The sequence below is a fragment of the Bos taurus genome, chromosome 4 (assembly GCF_002263795.3).
Source record: "Bos taurus isolate L1 Dominette 01449 registration number 42190680 breed Hereford chromosome 4, ARS-UCD2.0, whole genome shotgun sequence".
NCBI lineage: Eukaryota > Metazoa > Chordata > Mammalia > Artiodactyla > Bovidae > Bos > Bos taurus.
Genome location: NC_037331.1, coordinates 35556896 through 35581500, shown reverse-complemented (window position 1 = coordinate 35581500; position 24605 = coordinate 35556896). Strand labels below are relative to the sequence as shown.

The window sequence follows — 24605 nt, the reverse complement described above, 5'->3', positions numbered from 1 at the left end:
TACACAAAGAAAGAACAATGGGTTTTGCTGATGTGTAAGCTATTCATGGAAATTTTAATGTATTTCTCATTCAAATTCCAATATACCTATAATAAAAATAAGTTATAAAATTAAAAGGCAATATGGATAATTACATCTTATTGCTCCTTACCAAAAAATGAAGTCTTAGTTGGGAAATTCACATGTAAGTTTGATCTTTAAAATTAAAGCTGAAACATTTAACAATAAAAATGGTAACTATTTGGGAGAAAATGTAATTTTAAAATGAATTGTTATTTTTACAAAATTAGAGGTTTAGAAATTGTTTAAAAACTATGGGAGAATGGTTCAAAAGTAGTGAAACATACAGTCTTTACATGTTTTAAGTTCAAAAACTTTGTACATTTTGTTTATTGTGAATAATGCTGCAAATGAACATGGGAGTGCTAATCTCTCTTTAAGATTCCAATTTTAATTCTTTTGGATAAATATCCAAAGTGGGGTTGCTGGATCGTTTGTTAGTTTTAGTTTTTAATTTTTTGACAACCCTTCAGATCTTATGTGAAAACAACCTAATATTCATTAACTGATGAACGGATTTTATAAAGTGGTACATATATAGGGTAGAATATTATTCAGTGTTAAAGAGAAGGAAACCCTACCACTTGTAAATAAACCATGGAGAACATTACACTAAGTGAAATAAGTCAGTCATAAGGGACAAAAACTGCTTAATTCCATATATATATATATATATACACACACACACATACATATACATATACATATACATATACATATACATATATATCCTGGGATTTCTTTGGAAGGACTGATGCTGAAGCTGAAACTCCAGTACTTTGGCCACCTCATGCGAAGAGTTGACTCACTGGAAAAGATCCTGATGCTGGGAGGGATTGGGGGCAGGAGGAGAAGGGGATGACAGAGGATGAGATGGCTGGATGGCATCACTGACTCGATGGATGTGAGTCTGAGTGAACTCCGGGAGTTGGTGATGGACAGGGAGGCCTGGCGTGCTGCGATTCATGGGGTCACAAAGAGTCGGACACGACTGAGTGAACTGAACTGAACTGATATATATATATAACATGTTCATGCGTGCTAACTCGCTTCAGTTGTGTCCGACTCTTTGCAACCCTATGGACTGTAGCCCACCAGGCTCCTCTGTCCATGGGATTCTCCGGGCAAGAATACTGGAGTGGTTGTCATGCTCTCCTGTAGGGGATCTTCCTGACCAGGGATTGAACCCACATCTCCTGCAGCTCCTGCATTGCAGGCAGATTCTTTACCACTGAGCCACTGGGGAAGCCCCATATATATAACATAGTCAAAAGCATAGAAGCACAGAATAGAACAATGGTTTCCAGGGGTTTGGGGAAGTGAAGAATGGTAAGTCACAATTAGTGGGTATACAATTTCAGTTACACAGGGTAAAATCTAGAGAGGTGCTCTATGATATTACAGCCTGTAGATAACAATACAGTATTGTACACTTAGAAATCTGGTAAGAAGTTTCTGACTAAAGTAAATTGTTTTCAAAAATCCTTTCTTCTCACCTTTTTGATAAGAGACTGTTTTTAAAACTGAAGCTCACATCGAAATAAACACATATTAATAGTTAACATTTATGCATAGATCACTGGGGCTCCCCAGGTGGCACTAGTGCAGGAGACATTAGAGACGCAAGTTCCACCCCAGGGTCGGAAAGATCCCCTGGGGCAGGAAATCGCACTCCACTTCAGTATTCTTGCCTGGAAAATTCCACGGACAGAGAAGTTAGGCAGGTTACAGTCCATGGGACCGCAAAGAGTCGGACTCAGCTGAGCAACTGAGCACACACACACGCAAAAAAACCACATAAAAACTCATCAACACAGAATAAAACTACAGAGTAAAATTTTAATAGTAAATGTAAGAAAGAAAATCTCCTACTATTACAAATCTTTCCCAGATTCTGCTATTTTTTGGCCTGATCTCACTCTGATTTCTATATCTGACCTATTATCACTCACTGTTTGGTGGATTCTTTCATACTGTATTTCACTTTGAACTTATTACCAAGACCAGCAGTTCAATAATGGTTGAAAAGGCCCATTTGAACAAAATATAATTTGTTCAGAGATTATGTTTGGACACCAGAGGGCAGAAGAATCACTTGAAGTGAAGGAATTCCATTAGTGAATCTTGTGCATTCTTGAGTTGCCAGGCTCATTAACATTGTAGAGCAGTGATATCACCATAAGGCTAGGAGTTTAGGTTTGACTTTTTATCACAGGAAGTACAAAAGTCTGTTAAACTAAGAAAAATAAGTAGCTATGGCACACAGAAAGTTCCCATGTGTATTTACTGGAGTGATAATGTCAACACAAGGCACTGTTGAGAGAACAACTTAGAATTCTTAATAGCAACATGGTTGAGAAAATAGAAGTTGCAAAGGTAGTTTTAAAAATAATCTATTTAAAATTTTTAACTTAAGTGAAAAGTGGCTTTTAGTAAGCCACTTTCCTGACATTTCCTAGAAAGCAAATTATTCAGGCATGCTTTTGATTAAAGTAAGTCATATTCCCTGAATTACAATAAAAGAAATGACAAGTGCAATGAGGCTTCAACACTTCATTATTTTTGTAGAGAACAGATTGATCCCTGGAGAAACAATGTAAGGTTCTGTTTGGTTGTTTGATTTGATCACTTTGAAGGCAGAATGGCATGGAGGTTAATGATATTTGATTTAGAGTTATGTGAATCTAAATTTAATCCTAGTCTCACTTCACAAACTATGAGACCATGAGCATATGTCATAAGATTTTCTCAGCTAGAGGAAATTTAGTTTAACTATCCTCCTCAAAGTAAAAAAAAAAAAAAAAAAACCTCAAACGTCATGGACTGTAGCCCATCAGGCTCCTCTGTCTATGGGATTTCTCAAACAAGAATATTGGACTGAATTGCCATTCCCTCCTCCAGGGGTTCTTCCCCACCCAGGGATCGAACCCAGATCTCCTGCATTGCAGGTGGATTCTTTACCATCTGATCCACAAAGGAAGCCCTATACATACAGGGCTTTATATATGTGTGTGTGTGTGTAGTCACTCAGTCGTGTCCGACTCTTTGTGTCTCCATGTCTCGTCTCCTACACTGGCACGTGGATTCTTTACCACTGGGCCACCTGGGAAGCCCTATATCTATGTATACATATATATAGCATGCATATCCAGTAAAAGATCTCCCATGCAAGAGGAAAATAGATATAATTTAACATAACAAGTTTTTAATATAGTGTCAGAGTACAAGGACTAAGAGCTTGGATTCTGCCGATAGGTTTATCTGAGTTTAAAACTCAGCTGCACCACTCACAAACTTCGTGACCTTGGGTGAGTTACTGCACCTACCTGTGTCTGATATAGCTTGTCTGTAAAATGACATTAATAACAACAGAACTTGCTTCACAGAGTCATCATAAAGATGATATTAAGACTTGTAAAGCCTTTAGAAGAGTACCTGCACACCCTAAGAGCACCTACACCCTATGTTACTGTCTAAAAAAAAAAAAAAAAAAAACGGAACAAGCAAGTACAGCTATGATGTTCAAAGAAAATTAAAAAGTGAACACTGAAAACCATAATGTTACATGCAGAACTTCATTTCCAAAGTTGTGATTACTCCTTATCAGTCCAGAAAACATCCATGAAATAAATTTATGTTGAGGAATTTTGAAAGGGAAAATAGACATGGTAGTAAACTATGTTTCCCCAATTTAATTAGGTTATATAACAGGAAGATGAAAAGAGAACTCAGAACGCCTGGCTACCAGATGTTTCCTCTTTAAGAACAAACATGTGAAAAGATAAAAGTCATTAGAATTAGATGGGTTAAATCAGTAACTTTTCTGAGATTTTGATGATTATTTTAGTGCTCTTCATAGAAATATTTATTACGAATTAATCTTTTTTAAAAGGCATTTTCCCTTTCTATTAGGTCAATTAACCATTCCTAAAATAGTAACATAACTGTTTTAATCACATCAACAAAACAAAAGCCTTCCATTTATCATGTACATACAGATTTTAAACTACAAAGGTTTTTTTTTTTAAACAGATGCATAAACTCTAAATCACATTTCGTACTTTTTTCACCTCTGTTCCGAACATGATTTATGCTGTTTGAATAGAATTTTGGACTCAGTGTTTCCTAGGTATTTTCCACATCTAAAATAAATTCCAAGGTGCAACATAATAAAAATGAATGCAGAATAAGAGAAGATATAAGTTAAATGAACAATTATAAGTGATGTATAGTCTTTTTAAAATAGAAACAGGGACTAGAAGACTCTAGCTACATGCAGAGTTGTATGTGAGGAATAAATACTTATTTGGCATTTCCTTCTAACTTGGAATATTTGTTATTCTAGATATTAAATCATTTTGACAATTCTATTGACACTTTGAGGATAAATACTATATTCCCAGGGTAGTTTGCTCCTTACCATACAGCCCATTATTTGCTGTAGTACTTATAATTCTTACTCAAAAGAAAAATGTTAAGTTCCAGTAAAGGTCAGACATTTTAACACATCACTGTAAATAATTATTTTAAAACCACAGTGCATTTTGCTGTGGTGAATAACATAGTTTATTAGAATTAGGAAGAGAACATGGACCTAAAATAATATTTTGATTATTAAGTTGAATACATACTGTGCCAGGTCGGGGATAAGGAATCCTTCCATCATACTGCACCCAGCAATGGTCTGCACTTTCCTTATGAGCGTAGGGACCATTAAAAACTGCTCTGATGTCAGCCATGCTATACATACACACGGCAGAGCCTTTGAAGATGGAGCTGAAAGAAAGCAACAGGATCCAGTCATTCGCTGGTCCATTCTATCCGACAGGTGCTGCAGACAAAATGGGCCTATGTCTTAAAGGAGCTTAGAGCCAAATAATCCTGAAAAAGGTTTGATAACAGTTACATTACAGGTAATTATAGTAAACAATAGTTTAACTATAGTAATTATAGTAAACTATACACGCAGATGGGTACCCAGTACAAGGGTCTCTAGTAAGTTTTCAGGGAGCGGACAGTGTCTATATTGATATCTGATGGACAAATAGGAATCACCTAGAAAAACTGGGGGATAGACAGGATTATGCAAGAAACAGTATCATTTATTCACATACTCTTGAATTTTATTTGAAGTTATTATAACATAATGCTTTCTAAGGAACTTACAAAATTAAGAGTTACATTACCTACTTTTATAAAAAGGAATATTTAGGTATGGAAATACCTTGTTTATCTGCTTTCTTGAATGTCCATAAATACTGGCTATTAATAATTTTGTCAGATAATTTTTATTAATTAAAAAACACTGAAATAATATCTTTAATCCCTTTTTGGATTTCTGAGTTTATGTAATTTATCTGATGCTTAAAGTTCATCATGATTACACCGGAAGGGGACACGATTACACAGGAAGGGGACATCCAATTCAGGAGCAGAAAAGCTCCATGGGAATTCAACACATTGTCTCAAACTGATGATGAAAATTGTTAGCACTGGCAGACATTTCATTTTTGTTTTATTTCTAGAAATTAAAAGACATTTCTCTGAATCTAAAACTTACAGTGATTTGTGTTCTTAAAAATAAGATCACCATTTACACTCTAAGAGGCTCAGCTTGGCACTACACAAATGAGCTTAGGATTCTCTGACATGAGTAACTCAATCATTAATAATTCTTGGAAGGACATTAATGGGAAGCCTTGGGATCTGATGGTGAACAGGCAGCTGGGAGAAAACTAGCTGCTACGAAGGGAAATGATGACCCCCATAAAGATCACATGATCTGTCTTTGATACTTTAAAGGAATTATGCTTAATGGTATTGGTGTTATTGCAGATTAATTACATCTTGTCATTGGAACAAGGATATGACTTGCATCCCGACATTACCTCACTTGCCAGGGCAGCATTAAAAATAAAATAATCAAGTACACCAAGAACAAAGAGCTGACTTGTAACTTCACACTCTGGGTGGGCAAAAACTTGATAGTAGAAAAAGAGAACTATCTTGGGGCTGTATTTTCCTGGCACATGTCTATGCCTTGTGTGTGAAATGCACAGTGACTTCAAAGAAAGTTCTGTGAATGAAAAGATGTCAAGAGAACCAGGGCTCAAATACTTGAATAACTACAGGCACGTGCTCTTCCTGCACCTTTTTAGTTAAGATATAAATTATTATAATAGCAGAAAAATGGGGTTCAAAATAGCAGCTTCTGAGCATATCCTCTCTATTGTTGTATTTAAATATTTCCACCCTATATTTTATAATTAACTAAATAGTATTTTGTTTTCTGATATATTTTGAACCAAAAGTCCATTTGAGTTTCTACTTAAGGTATTGTGAACTAAATGACAGTAAATTCTCAGAAAACGTATGTTGCCCACAAAATATTATATAATATTTTTATATTTTATAATATTTTATATTATAATATAATATAATTTATATAATATAAAATAATAAATGAATATTATTTATTCAAAAGGAGGCAGGAAGACCACTTGTCCAATGCTAATGCCAACACTGATTAATCCTCCAATACTGCAATCAATATACATTCATAATGATTGATAGCAGCACAATGGGAAAAGTGAAAAGTATTTCAAAGAATGTAATATAGGCAGTAATAACTAACAAGAATAAAAGTGCATTTGGAATGGAGTCAAATGTAAGTTACTAAGTTACTGAGTTAAATAAAATTATCATTAAATAAGATCAAGTGAGGTCCAAATATTCTTTGAGAATGCTTCATGGCTGCTAGGAGAACTTTTAAGGAAGTCACAGAGCCTCAATGACAATACAGGACAGCATTAAGCAGAAGGAAGATAATACAAGTGCAGAAGTTAGGAAAACAACTTCAGTTCTTGTCCTAGCAATTACTTACTCTTCTTCAGTCAAACACATGTAATACCAACTTCCTTTGTTTAACTTAGTCGAGCAGTGATGATGTGGTGATAGTAATAGCCACTCTCCCATCTTTGTAAAGGGTAAGTGCAAGTAAGTCCATGTGAAGACATTCTAAAAGTCAAGAGTGTCATCTCCTGATTAGAGCCTGGATAGTATTTTGTATTTTGTTAGTGTTACCTCTATGTCATGCAGCTAGACCAATATATTGTGATTAATATATGCATGTGCCCTCGTATCCAGTAATTTTAGTCTAGAAATTTAGCTCACAGAGATTTACTCGCTCCTACAGGGAATAGCATATGTACAAAGTTAGTCCCCGAAGTATTATGTATATTAGCAAAGGACTGGAAACAATGGAAATGTCTATACAGGGGACTGATTAAATAAATTGTGGTGGTCAGTATAGGGGATGCTCTGCTGGTGTAAAGAGAACAGAGACATTTTATGTATTGATATCTAGGAAACACTATATAAAAAAGTAAAATGAAAAAAAATGTGTATTTTTTTATACAAAAGAAAGGGGCAAAGAGAACACAGAACTATTTTCTTACATATATATATCAATTCTCTGGAAAGATTACAGCATTTTTTTAACTTACCTGGTTGTGGTAAAGACTCCATACACTACAGGATTTCTTTCATCTCTCGTGGGGAGTAAGTAAATGTCTTCTATTAATGGGAAAAAATAACAATTCACTGTAATTTGTATTTCTCAATATCACGTTTGCTTTTTCCTTAATAATGCAATATTTCTGAGACTCTAAATAGTATGTAAAATTAAGATAACAGTGACAGTCATTACCTTATGACAAAAGAAATTAAGGGGAAAGGTCCAGTTCTCACTAGCTATCTGGCACTGTGTTGAACATTTAACCTCCGAGGTGTTTACTTCAATCACCTGTAAATGGGATGGTTCACTTGATAAGCTCCATGTCTGTTTCCTATTAGCTGTATGTGACTTCATGGAGAATTGAAAGTAAAAATGGGTTATTTTTACCCTCCAGTGTTAAAACAAGGTGTTTTCTTATAACTGCACCAGCTTGTTAGTAATTCAATTATCTATTTGGTAACTATGAAAACAGCTGGAGCAGTACATTTCTTGTGCAGTATTGTGTAATTACTTGTTCAACACTGATATTAAAGCAGTGTAAATAATATCCCTTAAAGTATTATTTAAGAGGTGTGCATGCTTATATACAGCATGAGAAATCATCCATGAATATTGAACATAGACTTCAATATTTTAAATGCAATACTGACAAAAATTATTCAATGATATCAATTTTTACATTGCATGACAAAACCACAAAAAAAAATTCAAAAGGTAAAAGCTAATGATACTAACTTTATATACAACTGACAAATTCCTTCTAGCATCACACTCAGAGTAGAGAGGCGAAATGAAAGAGAAGAATCTAATGCTTCTTGGCATATCCTTTTTACTAGAAAGTCAGAAGGGACAGAGTTCTCCAAATCTGCAGGGCATTTCCAGCAGAGGGCATCTATAGAACGAGGAGCCCACATTCTTGCTACCTACAGCTGGCGGCTCCTTCCAGATAAAAGACTGCATGAAGAATGGATCGACTGTGGCATCCCGGAGCTCGTAAGTGTCCATTTCTGACCACAGTTTAGTTTCCATCATAACTTTGAGGACGCTTACAAAGAAGGGAATTGCTTCATTACGATGTGCACCCACGTTCTTTTGTGTGTGGGAATTTAGTAAGTACCACTCTGGCAAGCTGTCCTGGGCTTTATTATCAGGTATTTGGGGCTAAAATAAAATATATGCTAAATTACTTAATTAGGAGGTAAGACTCCTTTTTTTTTTTTTTAAGAGAAAAGAAACGTGACTTACGAAGCTCATCAAAATGAGTATCTGCCCCATCACTTCCAGGAATTGAGCAAATCAATCTGGCCTTGAGAAAAGTGGTCCATTTGTTTATCAGGCTGCGTTGTCCTCCTACATCATTCTGAAAAAAGAAAAAAAAATAAGATACAGATTTACTAACATGATTTTATCACCAACTAAAACTGGTGGTTACTATAGGCAGTGTCTTATTGATGTCATTGCTTACTCTCTTTGTAAGCAATTCAAGAGCTTTCCTCCTTGAATTTTCTAAGGAGGGAAAAGGCAGTTTTGTCCTTCAACATTAAATGCTTTTTTCACAGTTTAATGTACAGTGTAAACACCATAGCTCTGCTGAATGAGCAGATGCGTGCAAGCCAACAGTAAATAATACAGGCTTGGAATCAACTCCCATCTCTACCAATTTTCTCTCTATGACTTACAAAAGGCAATTTAATTCTCCAAGTCTCTGTTTTCTCATTGACAAAATATGATAAATGCCTTGAGATATCATTATTTTGATGATTAAATGGAAAAAATTTTGTCAAGTGCTTAGCAAAGGCCAGACAACTTGTATTCAATAAATGTTAGCACTGATTTGTACATTAGTCATATGATTTAGATGAATTATTTGCATCCTTTAGAAATATGCTTTGGTATATTTTGGAATAGCTTTTTCCAAATTTAGTACTCTACTAATTAAATGCAAGACAACATAACATACACATAATAGCATACATATAAAAGCAATCTTGTTTTAAATACTAATTGATGTTTTTCCACACTATTTTATTCTGAAATATTTCATTAACCATGTTCTTTAGTGGTAGGTGAGTGAAATGGGGAAGGGGGTCAAAAGGTACCAACTTCCAGTTATAAAATAAGACGTGCAGATATACCATACAGCATGGTGAGTATAAATTATACTGTATTTCATATTTGAAAGTTGCTAAGAGTGAAAAACATTGCAACTATATATGATAATGGACATTAAGTAGACTTACTGTGGTGATCCTTTTACAGTATATACAAATATGAAATCATTATGTTATATACCTGTGACTAATGTTGTATGCCAATTATACCTCAGTAAAAAATTGAAAAAATATATTCTTTAGACATTTAGCAAGATGTAGGCATTTAAATCAATTAGGGAGAATAAACAGGGTTATGCTGTTCAATAATTCACCATAAAAAGATATTTTTATTATTTTTAATTTAATATGTCCCTGTGAACACTAAAATTAAGATGATTTTTTTATTTGGCTCAACTAAATCTGCTATGCTTATAATAAATAAATAAGACTTTCATGGTATAAATGCATTCAGTACTTAATTTTGACTTTCAAAAATTATGAAGCCATGATTTCCATTACTATATTTCCATGTAAAGATAAATTATATAAAAAAATTTGTCCTTCATGCTATGTTACTATGAAGTTAATAAATAGTTCACTATCAAATTTCAGGTCTGGATATCTAGAACTAATTTCTCTGTGGTTCTTTAATCTCTGAAAATTAATTTAGAGAAAAGCATCTAAATGACAACTCCAACCAAGAGAATTCAAAGTTATACACAATAAATAGTTGCTTTTTTTGAAGAAAGAAAAGGAGAAGAGGAGAGGAAAGGGAGGGCAGGAGAAAGAGAGCACTTTGAGTTTAACACGGGTAATATGGAAATCTAGATTCTCAGATGATGTCCTAATAGACCAGAGCAAATCTCAGAAGGCTAAAGGATCTGTGGCAGAGCTAACAGGGCAAGCAAGGTCCCTGAGACTGGAGACGAGAGCTGTCTTTATAACCAACACCAAGGGTGTACTGTGACACCCAGAGTGAGTGAATGGTGTTTCACATCCATCTCTGCTAAACAGCAGAAGTAGTTCAAGTATAGCTCCATATAGATGAGTAATTATCATTTGCTTGAATTCTTTAGGTTTATAACAAACTACTTAAAAATAATTTAAAATTTTAAATACATTCAAAATCAATAAGCAGTATGAACTCAAGTTTGCACTTAATGAACAAAATGTCACACCTCACAGCTTACATTGTCTTAATCTTAAAAGTTTTAAATAACTCCAAGTGAGTGTGAACCTACCCTTTTCTTTTAAATTTTATTTTATTTTTAAACTTTACAATATTGTATTAGTTTTGCCAAATATCGAAATGAATCCGCCACAATTTTCTTTTTATTTTTGGCCTCATGGTGAAACTTGTGGCATCTTAGATCCCTGACCAGGGATCAAACCTGGGCCCATAGCAGTGCAAGTGTGGAGTCTTAACCACTGGACCACCAGGGCATTCCCTCAATGTGAGCTTATCCTTGAAATGTGTGTAGCTGAGTTCATGTGTGTTGGGGGCTGATTATACATATACATGTAAATGTACATAATAGAAACACAGTGGTAACCACAGCAATTGTTTAGAACTTGGACAAACAAAAGATTTTTTCTGGCAATAATATTCTGCCACTGATGCTGTATAGAACTATTAACACATGGCAATAATAAAAAGCAAAATAACTTCTAGGGTTTTAAATTCTCATCAGAAAATGTATTCTTATTCTTTTTATCCAGCATCTACTCCAAATATACCACTAACATCCTGACTGTCAGATATTTATTAAAATATGTTGAATAATTAGTGAATAAAAATACAAGATAAAATTGACAGAAGTCTTTAGAAAAAGTACAGATAAAAATAGAGATAAATGCCAAAAAATCTGAGCCTTCTCTGAAATTTGTTAGGAAAACGAGGACAGAACTCACTAAGATTTAATATTGTCTAAGATTACAGGTGGATTCACACATTCAGAGATTGGTTCAAGAAATATTCTAGATGTTGGAAACCAGGGGCAAAGAACAACTGGGAAAACAGAGATGGGTAAGGTGAACAAGGACAAATCTGGTTTAGATAAAGACTGGGATAAACTGAAATAGAGGAAAATATTACAAAGTAAACTGGGGTAAGATCAAGGAAGGCTTTGATACCAGACCAAAGCATCTGTATATAATTTAGTACATAATGAAGAATTACTAAAAGATTTAGTAATTAGCAAAGAAAGAAAGAAAATGAATACATAATATATTTTATATAATAACCCTCTAGAAGCAAACATGATTGTTAATTGCTCTTAAATTTATATTTCGTATATTGTGCCTCTATTTCTTGAACTATTGTTGTTTAGTTGCTAAGTTGTATCTAACTCTTTGCAACCTTGTGGACTGTAGCCCACTAGGCTCCTTTGTCCATGAGATTTCCCAGGCAAGAATACTGGAGTGGGTTACCATTTCCTTCTCCAGGGGATCTTCCTGACACAGGGATCGAACCTACATCTATTGTTTGAGTATCACTGCTCAATAATAAAAATATTTCAGCTAGCTATTAAATGATTTCCAATGTCTGCAGATACAAAGGCAGATTTTCCCAGACATAGTTTTTATTTATACTGCTAATATCCTCAGATCACTTAATATATACCCAGATATTAATATTAATGCTTCCTCCTAAGGTAATAATGAATTCTGTATAATGCACAGTATAATGCCTGTGAAAAAAAATGTTATCTGTAATTATTCAGAAAGAAAGATTTTAAATAAATTTAAAAATGTGTTATCTCATCTTTCTAATGACCTTTAGTCTTTTTAAACTCTCACACCTAGCCTTTATATGTTTTGTTTTAGCAAAGCCTAGGTTTTACTAAGCAGAACTCTAAAGTCTATTTTAATGCATTCTTCTTACATATTTATAATATTTATAAAATTGTCATCACTTATATTTGTACATTTTGGGAGCCAGTAATAAATACTAAAAATAGTATTGACTCAATGTGCATGAAGAAACAGATCGACTATCATAATTACAATACCAGGGATCATGTTTGGTTCACTGCTTTACCCCTAGAAGTTATCCAAATGATTTTGCTAAGTGAATAAGCAGATAGTATCAAGTATTCGCTCCATGACATTCCTTTAACACTGTACACATTACTATGTCATTGTAACAATGAGCAATCACATTCTCTTTTCAACATAATATTAGATAAAAGTGATAAGAAATGGCTCATTTTCAAACACCATCCCTCTTTATATTTGCAGTTATCACCCATATTTTAAGACAAACCATCAAAAACTCTACCTATTCTCTTAGCTCCAAATTTGTTGAAAAGAAAAGAGATTTATACTGTACCTGAATTTTTTTTTTTCAATCTGACAAATAGAAACTGCAGTCCTTTGAGCAAAAGAATCTTTAAAGGTTCTTGCCTACCCATTGAGCCGCCATGCGTGGCCTCTCAAGGAATAAAAAGATAAAAACAAACACAAAAATCCAGGTCAAAGATGAAAGCCACCTGCTGTCAATGGGAAAACAAGTATAGTTTCTGGGATAATAGCTCTCAGGAATGGATTATAAGCATTTAATGTCTGGATAGTAACTCTTACAGACATCCAGAAGCATGACCTGGGATGGCAAAGTTCAGTTCACAAGGAGTTGTATTTCTCCTGCAGAGAAGTGTCAGTTGACTGATTTTGTGGGCCAGCTCTCAGTCTCTGGATTTGTTTGCAAATCCACAAAATCCCCCCTGAGAACTTTAAGCCCAGAAGAGGGCTGAAAGGGAAGTAACCACTTTTGTACTAAACTGTCACCTCCTTGCTTATTTTTGTGAGGTTCTAAAGAACACAACTATCTCACTAACACTGTAGATTTATTATTGAGATGTCAAAATCAGCAGCTTTTAGTCATTGGTCAGTTCTGTGTTTCCACTCCACAGCTTCTTTGTGGTTAGACTTACCAAGAGCCTTGCCATCCTCTCCACAAAGATGCAGATGAAAGTACCAATGAAATTAAATGTAAACAAACCCAACCACATGTGTACAATGTGGGTAGTGAGTGTAGAAGGTGCCTGTTTTTTCATTCTCTATAGTTTTTTACATGTTTGCCATATTTCTTAACTTTAAAGTGATTAATAAAAACCAAAAATTTTAAAAATGAAAAACAATTCACAATTTTTGTGCAGTTTAAAATAGAGTATCTCTGAATCATTTGATTGGGTAATAGCTGCATATTATAAAATACTATGATCTTCTAATCCTGGAATCTCCTAATGGGGAGATCAGCCAGGAGGTAGGTTAATGGTGATTCCATTTTCCTTCTTCTGTCACAGCAAACTCAAGTCCTTATAAATCTTACATGGACACATAGAGTAGCTACAAGCTGTCACACATGAACTTTTATTGAGTGTATCTTTTGACCTTTAGGTCACTATGCTGGGTTCATCTGTTAAACATGATTTTATCTCTGTATAACATCCTTTCCAAGGATCTCTCAACACTTTATAAATATTGTCATGTTCACCTTTATACTGAGAAACAGAAGCTCTTAGTGTATTAACTGCTGTTCAGCTCCTATGCTCTTAAATCCTCAAGATTCTGTAAATCAGTGAAATCTCCAAGACATTTGTGAACATTGAACACAGTGTATTCAATTAAAATACAGATGTGCATTCAGAAATCTGTAACCATATTAATTAGTTAAATTTGAAGGACACCAGACTTTTCAAATAAATAAACATCTTAAACACTTAAGAAAAACAGTTTGATGGTTAAGTCAGAGGTTATAAATTCTCCTTTGATTAAAAGTTATTTTGCCTAATGGAACTCTCCTGCATCTTTGTGCAGACAAGAGAATGCAATTCCCTGAAGCACTTTAAAAACCATAATCTAGGCACGTTTGTGCACCCCTATCCACCATTCTAGCTGTCAATAACATTTATACTCAGAGATTTTATCTTGAACTAACACCACCCACTTTCTTCTGAAGTATGATCTAAATATTAAAATACAAAACTTTTTTTTCTATAACTGACACTATCACATTGAGATAAACATACAGGCTTTCTATTGATCCTTTTTACAAATTCAAAAATATCAAGGCAAGTTAATACTTCTGTGTCTTTAATGCCTGTTGAATAATATTTTAAAACATCACTCATATTCTGTATCTGATTTGTCATTTATAACTGCTGTACCTTGCAGATTTTAAATAATCTTGTATTGAGATATAGCTTCAAATCACCCATTTGCACCAGGAAATTCTGGAGATAAGATCATAGTAACTAACATTTCAGAGCAATTGTTCAATGTATTTCTCTCTGGGTGCCTCACTCTTCACTGAATTATTCTAGGGACAAAATTTAGAAATGGTAAACTTAATATGGATGATCTAAATAGGCTATATATGTCAATAATGATAAGGGTGATCCAAATGCAGGATGGCCTATTTAGAAGCTTGAAACTATGATCATCATGTGGTAGAAATAAAAAGTCAAAACCAGAGTAAGATTCCCAGGAGACCAATTAGAAAGACATACCATATGTATTAAAATACATTGTTATACTGCGAGGAAGAGCTTAAATGAGGATATTCTAATACATTAAAGAACTCATGGAAAATAGTGACGTGAAACCCACTGAATCAAATGAGAAAACTATGTTTTACTTTCCTTTTCTGCATATGACTTCTTCAACAATATGTCCTAACTGTGTTTCCTTTAACTATTTCATAGAGATGCAAAACACGTTATGACCACTAAAAATAAAAGCAGAAAAGAAAAATAATAATGAGTCTTCTATTTATCTACTAATAATCTTGAAATACCTTGGTAATAAAAGAAGCAAAACTAGGGAAACTTGAATATCTCAAAGGGGAGAAGAAAAAACAAACAAAAAACTTGGATGACAGATATTGAACATGGTGGTTTTGAAGGGATAACTTCTGAATAGGATTTCAAGAAAAAAAATTTCTTTTCTTTTCTTTTGAAAAGAACTCTAGTGTTTAGAGATGATTGTTTTTGATTTGTCGTTGGAGAACCAAAATGGAGAACATGTTTTTCTAACTACTTCAAAAAGATTATTAGTAATGCAGGACTCGGGTAATACACTGTGTTCAAAAAATCACTGTCTAAGAAGGTTTAACAGAGTAAATTTAGGCATATCTAGGCACATTCTGCAGTCTTTTTCAGGTAGGATCAGAGTTCATTAAATTTAAAAAAAAGTAAAAAAAAAGCTATAGCCAAAAGTATAAACCCTTGCCTAGGAATTTCTGACAGGAAAACAGATGGAAGTGAAGCAAAAGCACATCTGTAACTCTGGGCTCTAAATCTCTCATTAGGTTGTAAGCGACAAGCTGTAAGTAAGCAAAAAAAGAAACAAGAGGGAGATCAATAAATACGAAAGTGTCATCAGCCTAAAAACACAAATCTTCAAAGGCAGTAATTGTCCAAATAGGACCATATATCAAAATAGACAATGCAAGTAGAATCGAAGCAAAAGGGCTATTAATTAGACCCCCAGGCAAGTTATGTGAAAGGTCCATCCAAGCTGAATTCCTGGCGTGGACAAAAGGAAATACCGCAGGACAAAAAGAGAGCTGGCACAACCTGCAGCTGGAATCTGGAGTGGCTAGCATAAGTAAGCTAAATGAATAGAATCCAAAAATAATGCAAAACAAACTTGAGGCAGAAAGTTGCAAGCAAGCTCCACTAACCTGACTGGTATTTCCATACATTACAAGGTGGGTTTTGAAAAGAAACACAGACAGACAGACAGACAGACACACACACACAGTAATAAACATCACATCAGAAAGGACTAGCTTGCAAAGTAAATAGACATAAATCTTTTCAGAAGGTTTATTTCATGCAGTTTCACCTACTATTTCAGTTAGCATTTATTACCTCACCACAAAGATTTGTGTAATTTACCATCATGGGAGCAGTCCACGGTATAAGGTGCACCATTTAGTACTTGAAAATACTGACTGTTCAAATCCAAGAATTATAGAGCCTGGCAAAGACTTTAAAAAACACTCTAGGCTAAACACCTTATTTTAAATTTGAGAAAACTGAATAAGTAGTTTGACTAGAATGTAGTGACACTACTGGAAAACAATTCGTTAGATTTACTGCCATTTATAATGATAATCATACTCTCTTTGAAGAGATTCTTTGAATGAAGGTACTTACTCTCCTGAGGCTGTCATTGATCAACAGCATCCTATGAAATTATCTTCTAGGTGAGTTTCTTTACTATTTAGTGAATCTCTCATTCCTATTTCTTGTCTAAAATTTGCATTGTTTAAATTGTTCACATAATTTTCACCAGTGGGTGTTAGTTGCTTAGTCATGTTTGACTCTTTGTGACCCCATGGACTGTACTCCACCAGGCTCCTCTGTGCATGAGATTTTCCAGACAAAAATACTGGAGCAGGTTGCCATTCCCTTCTCCAGGGGAACTTCCCAACCCAAGGATTGAACCCAGGTCTACCACATTGCAGGCAGATTCTTTACCATCTGAGCCACCAGGAGATGTCTGCAAATTCTTTGACTCTATGCAGAAATAAGATCCATCCTCAAAGCACAAATATTGCTAAAAATGATGGGAAAGTAATAATCATAATTTTAACATTTAAAATTAGTAAAATACCATCATCTCTTCTCAGTAACTAATCTGCCTCTCACCACCACCAAACCCCCCACAATATACACACACTATTATCTCACATTCCTAAGCAGTTAATTGATCTGACTCCAAAAGTGTGTGCATATGATGTGTGTGTATGCATGATTTTTGACATGTAATTTAAGACAGTATGATCATGTACTCACATTACTTACATGTCAATCTCTTAGATGGTTAACTGCTTGAACACTGTATAAGTATCCCTTGTTTTCTAGTACTTTCCTCTGTATCTGTCATATCCAAATTTATGTGATCCCATTCAAGCCTTTCATTTGTGTGGTAAACCAGTCATGGAAGAATTGAGTGTCCTCATTATCTAGGCTAAGAAACTGAGCTAGAAAAAAAGTACAGCAGAGATGTAAGCCTAGATTTCACTTTAAATTGGGCAAATGATTTGTATCATTTGGGCAAAAGTTACTGATTATATTCTTACTGCCAAAACTAATACCTGAATTTTAGTCATAATTATACCTGACAATGTCAGACATGTCAGTATCTGACATTACTTTCTTCTTCAAACAGTTTCTATCCCTGACTTTTGACAACATTCTTGTCTAGTTCTCTACCTGCTATCAAACTATTCCTTCTCAATGCCTTTGTGAACATTTCACTCTGCTCTTTCTCAAATGTTATGGTCCCTCAGGATTTTGTCCTTGCCCTTTGATCTTGTACTACAAATCTTCCTGGGCAATTTCAGACATTGCCATGACTTCAAGAACTACCAATACACTGGTGATTTCCACATTCATGAATCTAGACATTACTGAGTCTCAGGTTTTATATTTTCAACTGGTTATTATGGCAGCATAACTGAGAACATCAAGTTCAATATGGTCAAATATAAAATTTATGTCCATAAACTTTTCTTGGTGTTTCTTATCTTAAATATCAGAATGTATCTCTTTGTGCATTTTCCTAATATCTGCCTTATCTTCTGGTAACCACAGTTACTAAGAGTATAGGAGTCTCTTTTCTACACGACTGGTATCAAGGTCTCTGGAACAGCAGTAAGGGAGAATTAAAATGCATGGAGGATCTAGTAAGACAGGAAGTTGTGGCAGCCTTTCATATACATCATGGAGTCAATACCTGCAGTATCAGTCAATTCTAATTATGGTTGGGGAAATAAGACTTCTGAAGACTGGTGAAATTTTATACATTGTTTAAAAGGAAATGACCACTATCCTGCTCATTTTCAATGCATCTGTTTTGCTCCAATCACAGTAAACCTCTTTATTTCTTAAGTGTTTTTTCCCACCTCTGAGATTTCACATGCGCTCTTCCTTCTGCCTGTGATGTTCTTCATCATCCCTGTCACCTTTGCCCTACAACTTCCTAATCATTTTTATCATCTGATTCAAAAGTCAATTTCTCAGAAAGACCCTCCATTTCCAATCTAAAGTTTACTTATTTTTCCAATTGCACCCTGTGATTTTTCCATTATAGCATTTATCACACCTTCCAATTATGTGTCAATCTATGTGCTTTCTTGTTTCATTCATATATCATGCACTAGGTTATAAGCTCAGTGAGCCCAAGTGTGATTTTTTTAAGACTTCTATCAGACTATTGTTTAGAAATGCCCTGTAGAAGGCTGGTTACCAATAAATGTGTTAAGTAAATGAATGTTTTGATAGTCTATATTTATATTGTAGCCACTAATCATACAAGGCTATTTAAATTGCAATTAATTAAAATTAAATAACACCAAAAATTAAGTTCTTTAGCTATATTAGTCATATTAGGCGTATGTGATCACTAATAGCCACCTGGCTACTATGCTATAGAGAACATTCTGATACAGAACATTCTGATACAGAACATTCCCATCATTGCAGCAAGTTCTATTGGACAACGCTTTTCTACACCAAGCAATAAATAAAAGAGTGGTAGTAAATTTAGGACCTTTTAGAAATTAACATACATTCTATTTTAAAAATATCTCTTGAACTTACCTTATCTCTTCATTCTTACTTTCTTTGGGAAACTACCTAACAGGTCTCTCAGTCACAAATATTTCTCAATGCAGATGCATTCCTCAAAGAACTGCTAAATACCTAGAGGTCACTTCTCTTCCTAAAAACATTTATAACTACTCATTGTCTGAATGATAGAATTGAAACTCTTTAATATGAAAATAATACTGTTTATCATCCAATTAACCACAATTTAAGAGATAACATTGCTCCCCACCATCTCTCAATTTCCACTGACAACAAGATATCACTGTTCTGTAAACAAAATGTATTTTGTCACAAGGCTGCCTGAAATGCCTATCCTCCTTTCCTGCCCTTGGTGTAGTCCTTCTACCTCTCAATTATTAGGCTTCATGAAGTGCATAGAGTTCTCAGTCTGACCTTGATCACATTCAGTTCAGTCGCTCAGTCGTGTCCGACTCTTTGTGACCCCATGAATTGCAGCACGCCAGGCCTCCCTGTCCATCACCAACTCCCAGAGTTCACTCAGACTCACGTCCATTGAGTCGGTGATGCCATCCAGCCATCTCATCCTCTGTCATCCCCTTCTCCTCCTGCCCACAATCCCTCCCAGCACCAGAGTCTTTTCCAATGAGTCAACTCTTTGCATGAGGTGGCCAAAGTACTGGAGTTTCAGCTTTAGCATCATTCCTTCCAAAAAAATCCCAGGGCTGATCTCCTTCAGAATGGACTGGTTGGATCTCCTTGCAGTCCAAGGGACCCTCAAGAGTCTTCTCCAACACCACAGTTCAAAAGCATCAATTCTTCGGCGCTCAGCCTTCTTCACAGTCCAACTCTCACATCCATAATGACCATAGGAAAAACCATAGCCTTGACTAGACGAACCTTTGTTGGCAAAGTAATGTCTCTGCTTTTGAATATGCTACCTAAGTTGGTCATAACTTTCCTTCCACTGTGATTATTTGCTTGTATCTCAATTACCCTCACCTGTATTGTAAGGTATTAAAGAAGATGGACAGTAATTTACTTACTTCCCAGCATCTAGTATACTGCAGTTTGCACAGAACTTATGTTTTGTTGTTGAAATAATGAAATGATAAAATAATAAAGGAATGGGTTACAAAAAGATTCACCCTTATTGTGTAAACAGTCCTTTGTTCACTTTTGTGTAACTTTTGCCTATTTCCAAAATCTCCTCCCTGCCCATCACAATATACCACTCAGTCAGTTAAGTCACTCAGTCATGTCTGACTCTTTGTGACTCCATGAACTGCAGGACGCCAGGCCTCCCTGTCCATCACCAACTCCCAGAGTCTACCCAAACTCATGCCCATTGAGTCAGTGATGCCATCCAACCATCTTATCCTCTGTGGTCTCCTTCTCCTCCCTCCCTCAATCTTTCCTAGAATCAGGGTCTTTTCAAATGAGTCAGCTCTTCGTCTCAGGTGGCCAAATTACTGGAGTTTCAGCTTTAGCATCAGTCCTTCCAATGAACACCCAGGACTGATATCCTTTAGGATGGACTGGCTGGCTCTCTTTGTAGTCCAAGGGACTCTCAAGAGTCTTCTCCAACACCATGGTTCAAAAGCATTAATTATTCTGCACTCAGCTTTCTTTATAGTCCAACTTTCACATCCTTATATGACTACTAGAAAAACCATAGCCTTGACTAGATGGACCTCTGTTGACAAAGTAATGTCTCTGCTTTTTAATATGCTGTCTAGTTTGGTCAAAACTTTCCTTCCAAGGAGTAAGCGTCTTTTAATTTCATGGTTGCAGTCACCATCTGCAGTGATTTTGGAGCCCCCCAAAATTAAAGTCTGACACTGTTTCCACTGTTTCCCCATCTATTTGCCATGAAGTGATGGGACTGGATGCCATGATCTTAGTTTTCTGAATGTTGAGCTTTAAGCCAACTTTTCCACTCTCCTCTTTCACCTTCATCAAGAGGCTTGTAGTTCCTCTTCACTTTCTGCTATAAGGGTGGTGTCATCTGCATATCTGAGGTTATTGATACTTCTCCCAGCAATCTTGATTCCAGCTTGTGCTTCATCCAGCCCAGCGTTTCTCATGATGTACCCTGCATATAAGTTAATTAAGCAGGGTGACAATATATAGCCTTGACGTACTCCTTTTCCTATTTGGAACCAGTCTGTTGTTCCATGTCCAGTTCTAACTGTTGCTTCCTGACCTGCATACAGGTTTATCAAGAGGCAGAACAGGTGGTCTGGTATTCCCATCTCTTTCAGAATTTTCGACAGTTTATTGTGATCCACACAGTCAAAGGCTTTGGCATAGTCAATAAAGCAGAAATAGATGTTTTTCTGGAACTCTCTAGTTTTCCCAATGATCTAGCAGATGTTGGCAATTTGATATCCAGTTCCTCTACCACTCAGTCTAATAGTAATTCTTTTGTCAGGTCAATAAAACAACTTTTACTTTAGTAGCTGTAGAGGTAGGGAGCTCTGAAAATGTCAACAGTTTTTCACTGGGCTGAAAGTTCTCAGGTAAAACTGAAAATGAAAGTCTCTCAGTTGTGTCTGACTCTTTGTGACCTGTATAGTCCATGGAATTATCTAGGCCAGAATATTGGAGTGGGTAGCCATTCCCTTTTTTAGGGGAATCTTTCCAACCCAGGGATTGAACCCAGGTCTCCCGCATTGTGGGCAGATTCTTTAACACCTGAGCCACCAGGGAAGCCCAGGAATACTGGGGTGGGTAGCCTATCCCTTCTCCAGCAGATCTTCCCAACCTAGGAACTGAACTGGGGTCTCCTGCATTGCAGGCATTTCTTGACCAGCTGAGCTACAAAGGAAGCCCCCAGAAAAGAAAACAAAACAAGAACAACAAGAACAACAAAAGCTTAATATTTCCTAAAAAATATCCTTGTGGAATAAGGATATCCTGGTGGAACAAATAGTATAAAGGACTCTCATGTTACTGAAAAGCTTTGTAAATTCAGTACAGTGGACACAGTTAGTCTTAACTCTCTCTAGCATGTTCTCTTCCTTCTTAGATCTTTGTTAATTGACCATCATTTTGTTTCACAGCATAGACATACATTATGTTACTATTTGTTGAAAACAGAAAAACAGTATTATAATAACCTCCTGGAGTAAAAAAAAAAAAAAAAGAAACAGAGAAATAAATATATTCCCAAAACTGTCACAAAAATATTTTGTATGCGAAAAAGGACTTTTTTTTTTAAGATTTCTAATCATTTTTAATCTTGTCAGTGAAATCTTTACTTAGGAGTGCTCACTTTTTACTAAGCTAATCCTAAATTATTAGGCAAGTTAAAAACTTGGACAGGGCAGGAAGGAAATTAAGAAATTACAAAGATGCATTTAGAGCCAAATATTGTAAACACTGACCAGTAGATCATATGTGTGGCAGGAAATTCTGAAGAAGGTGTTAACTGAAGACAGGGATTGAGTAAAGAGATGCATCAATTTAAGAATAACCTCTTTTGCTGTCTCGCATACAGGGTTATTGTTACCATCTTGGATGCTTGGGGCTGGTGCACTAGGATGACCCAGAGGGATGGTACCAGGAGGGAGGTGGGAGGGGGGTTCAGGATTGGGAACATGTGTACACCTGGAGGATTCATGTTGATGTATGGCAAAACCAATACAATATTGTAAAGTAATTAGCCTCCAATTAAAATAAATCAATTTAAATTTAAATAAATAAAGAAGTCACTTAACCTTCAAAAAAAAAAAAAGAATAACCACTATTATCTCCTTATTTTTTTTAAGGAAATTCATCCATCACATGTTCTTATTTGATCTCACAATTTGTTAGCTTTTTTTATCCAAACACAATAGCACGGCAAAATCTTGCTGTGTGGTCTCAGAAGTTTTTTGTGATGGAAAGACTCATATTTTAGTCTCTGTTTTTTTAGTTCTATAGGAGTTTGTTCATAAATAAAATAACCCATGCTGATACTTAAAGTCTAGATTATATTTTTATAATACAAATGTATAAATGGGGCAACCTATGTATTTCTCCACCTCTAAAGTCAACTTTCAGTATATTTAATATGAGGGTAAAAACATGACTTTGTTATAAACAAATTTCTATCAAATGGAATCAACCTATCAAGAAATAAGTATTGGACTCGTTCACAAAGCTAATACTTGTTATATGTGTTCATCACAAAGTGACTGTTAAAATACATCTAACTGTTGTAAATCTCTTGTGACATACTTATCGTGGTTCATTTATACAAATGATGTCCATCCACAGCACAGCCTCCGGGCTGGGGTACTGTTGTGCTAAGGCATGCTTCAGTACACTCACATACTATGACTACTCCAAGCAATGGCCATTCATCTCCAGAAGAGAGACTTCAAGAGAAATGACTGTGAATTCTTAAGACTCTGAAAGAATGAGGATGCTTTTCAGAGACTGTCCCCTGGGGGTGAAGGGATCAATGGGAGACAGCATTACTGGCTAGGACGCTAGATAAAGAATGATCTGCATTCACAAGTTTGGCCTCTTTCAAAAACTGTGTTTTCATTAGCACTCTTAAGGGCAATGCAGGTTTGTATTTCTGTCCCTGAAAGTGTTCAAAAGCCTAAGGGCACAGGTTGAGAAAAAAAAGTGATAGGCTCAGATGGAAGAAAATGAAAAGTTTGTACAAGACCAAAGAAACCTTCCCGCTGAGAGTATTTATTAAGTTAACAGCTCTTCCTCTTAATAACTGAGTTAATGCCGAAGGTGTCTGGATATTTAAGAAAAGTGATTTTAGTGAAGATAAATCCAACTAACAAAAGAATATGCTGTAAAGTATGATTGCAGTAGTATTTTTATTCTGTAAAGCTTGTATTTATTTACATGACAACTTTGACGGCACAAAATGGAAGTGTTTCATAGAGTTTCTGTTTTCTTGTAATTTCCACAAAATGGTAGTATTAAAAATTTCAGTTTTCTTCAAAATAAATGTTTTATTTTTTGGTTTATTTGTGTTTCCTTCTTATCATGTTTTTCTCTCAGAACCTAATCTAGATTAATGCTCTAGAAAATATCTAAATAGTAAGATTACAACCACATTTTCAACTTATTATGCAAAAATATATAATTTTACATGTGATGTGTTTTGATTAAAAAATATGGGATATGATTCTGCTAGTGATGCTGTTACTTTCTATTTAAAAATAAGATTATTTAATGTACAAAACATTTTAATGTCCATGGATCAGGACAATGCAGTGGTCTTACTGGGAATAGTGATAACTGGCAGAGGTACAGCCCACCAATAAAAGGAGCAAACTGCCAAGCAGAGTTAACTCAAACCTGCAAACAGCTCAGGGATTGGAAAAAATAATTTTTAACATT

General features: G+C 35.2%; 1 protein-coding gene across 2 annotated transcripts in view; it reads right to left on the bottom strand.

Annotated features, from left to right (window-relative positions):
* Window positions 1-24605, bottom strand: part of SEMA3D (semaphorin 3D) — a 230191-nt gene that overhangs the window by 38373 nt on the left and 167213 nt on the right. For both annotated transcript variants that reach the window (XM_059885665.1, NM_001206096.1), the window contains 3 exons: window positions 8822-8936; window positions 7566-7635; window positions 4692-4836 (listed from right to left, as the gene is read on the bottom strand). In XM_059885665.1, coding sequence (XP_059741648.1) covers window positions 4692-4836; window positions 7566-7635; window positions 8822-8936 — 330 coding nt within the window. The remainder of the gene's footprint in view (window positions 1-4691; window positions 4837-7565; window positions 7636-8821; window positions 8937-24605) is intronic.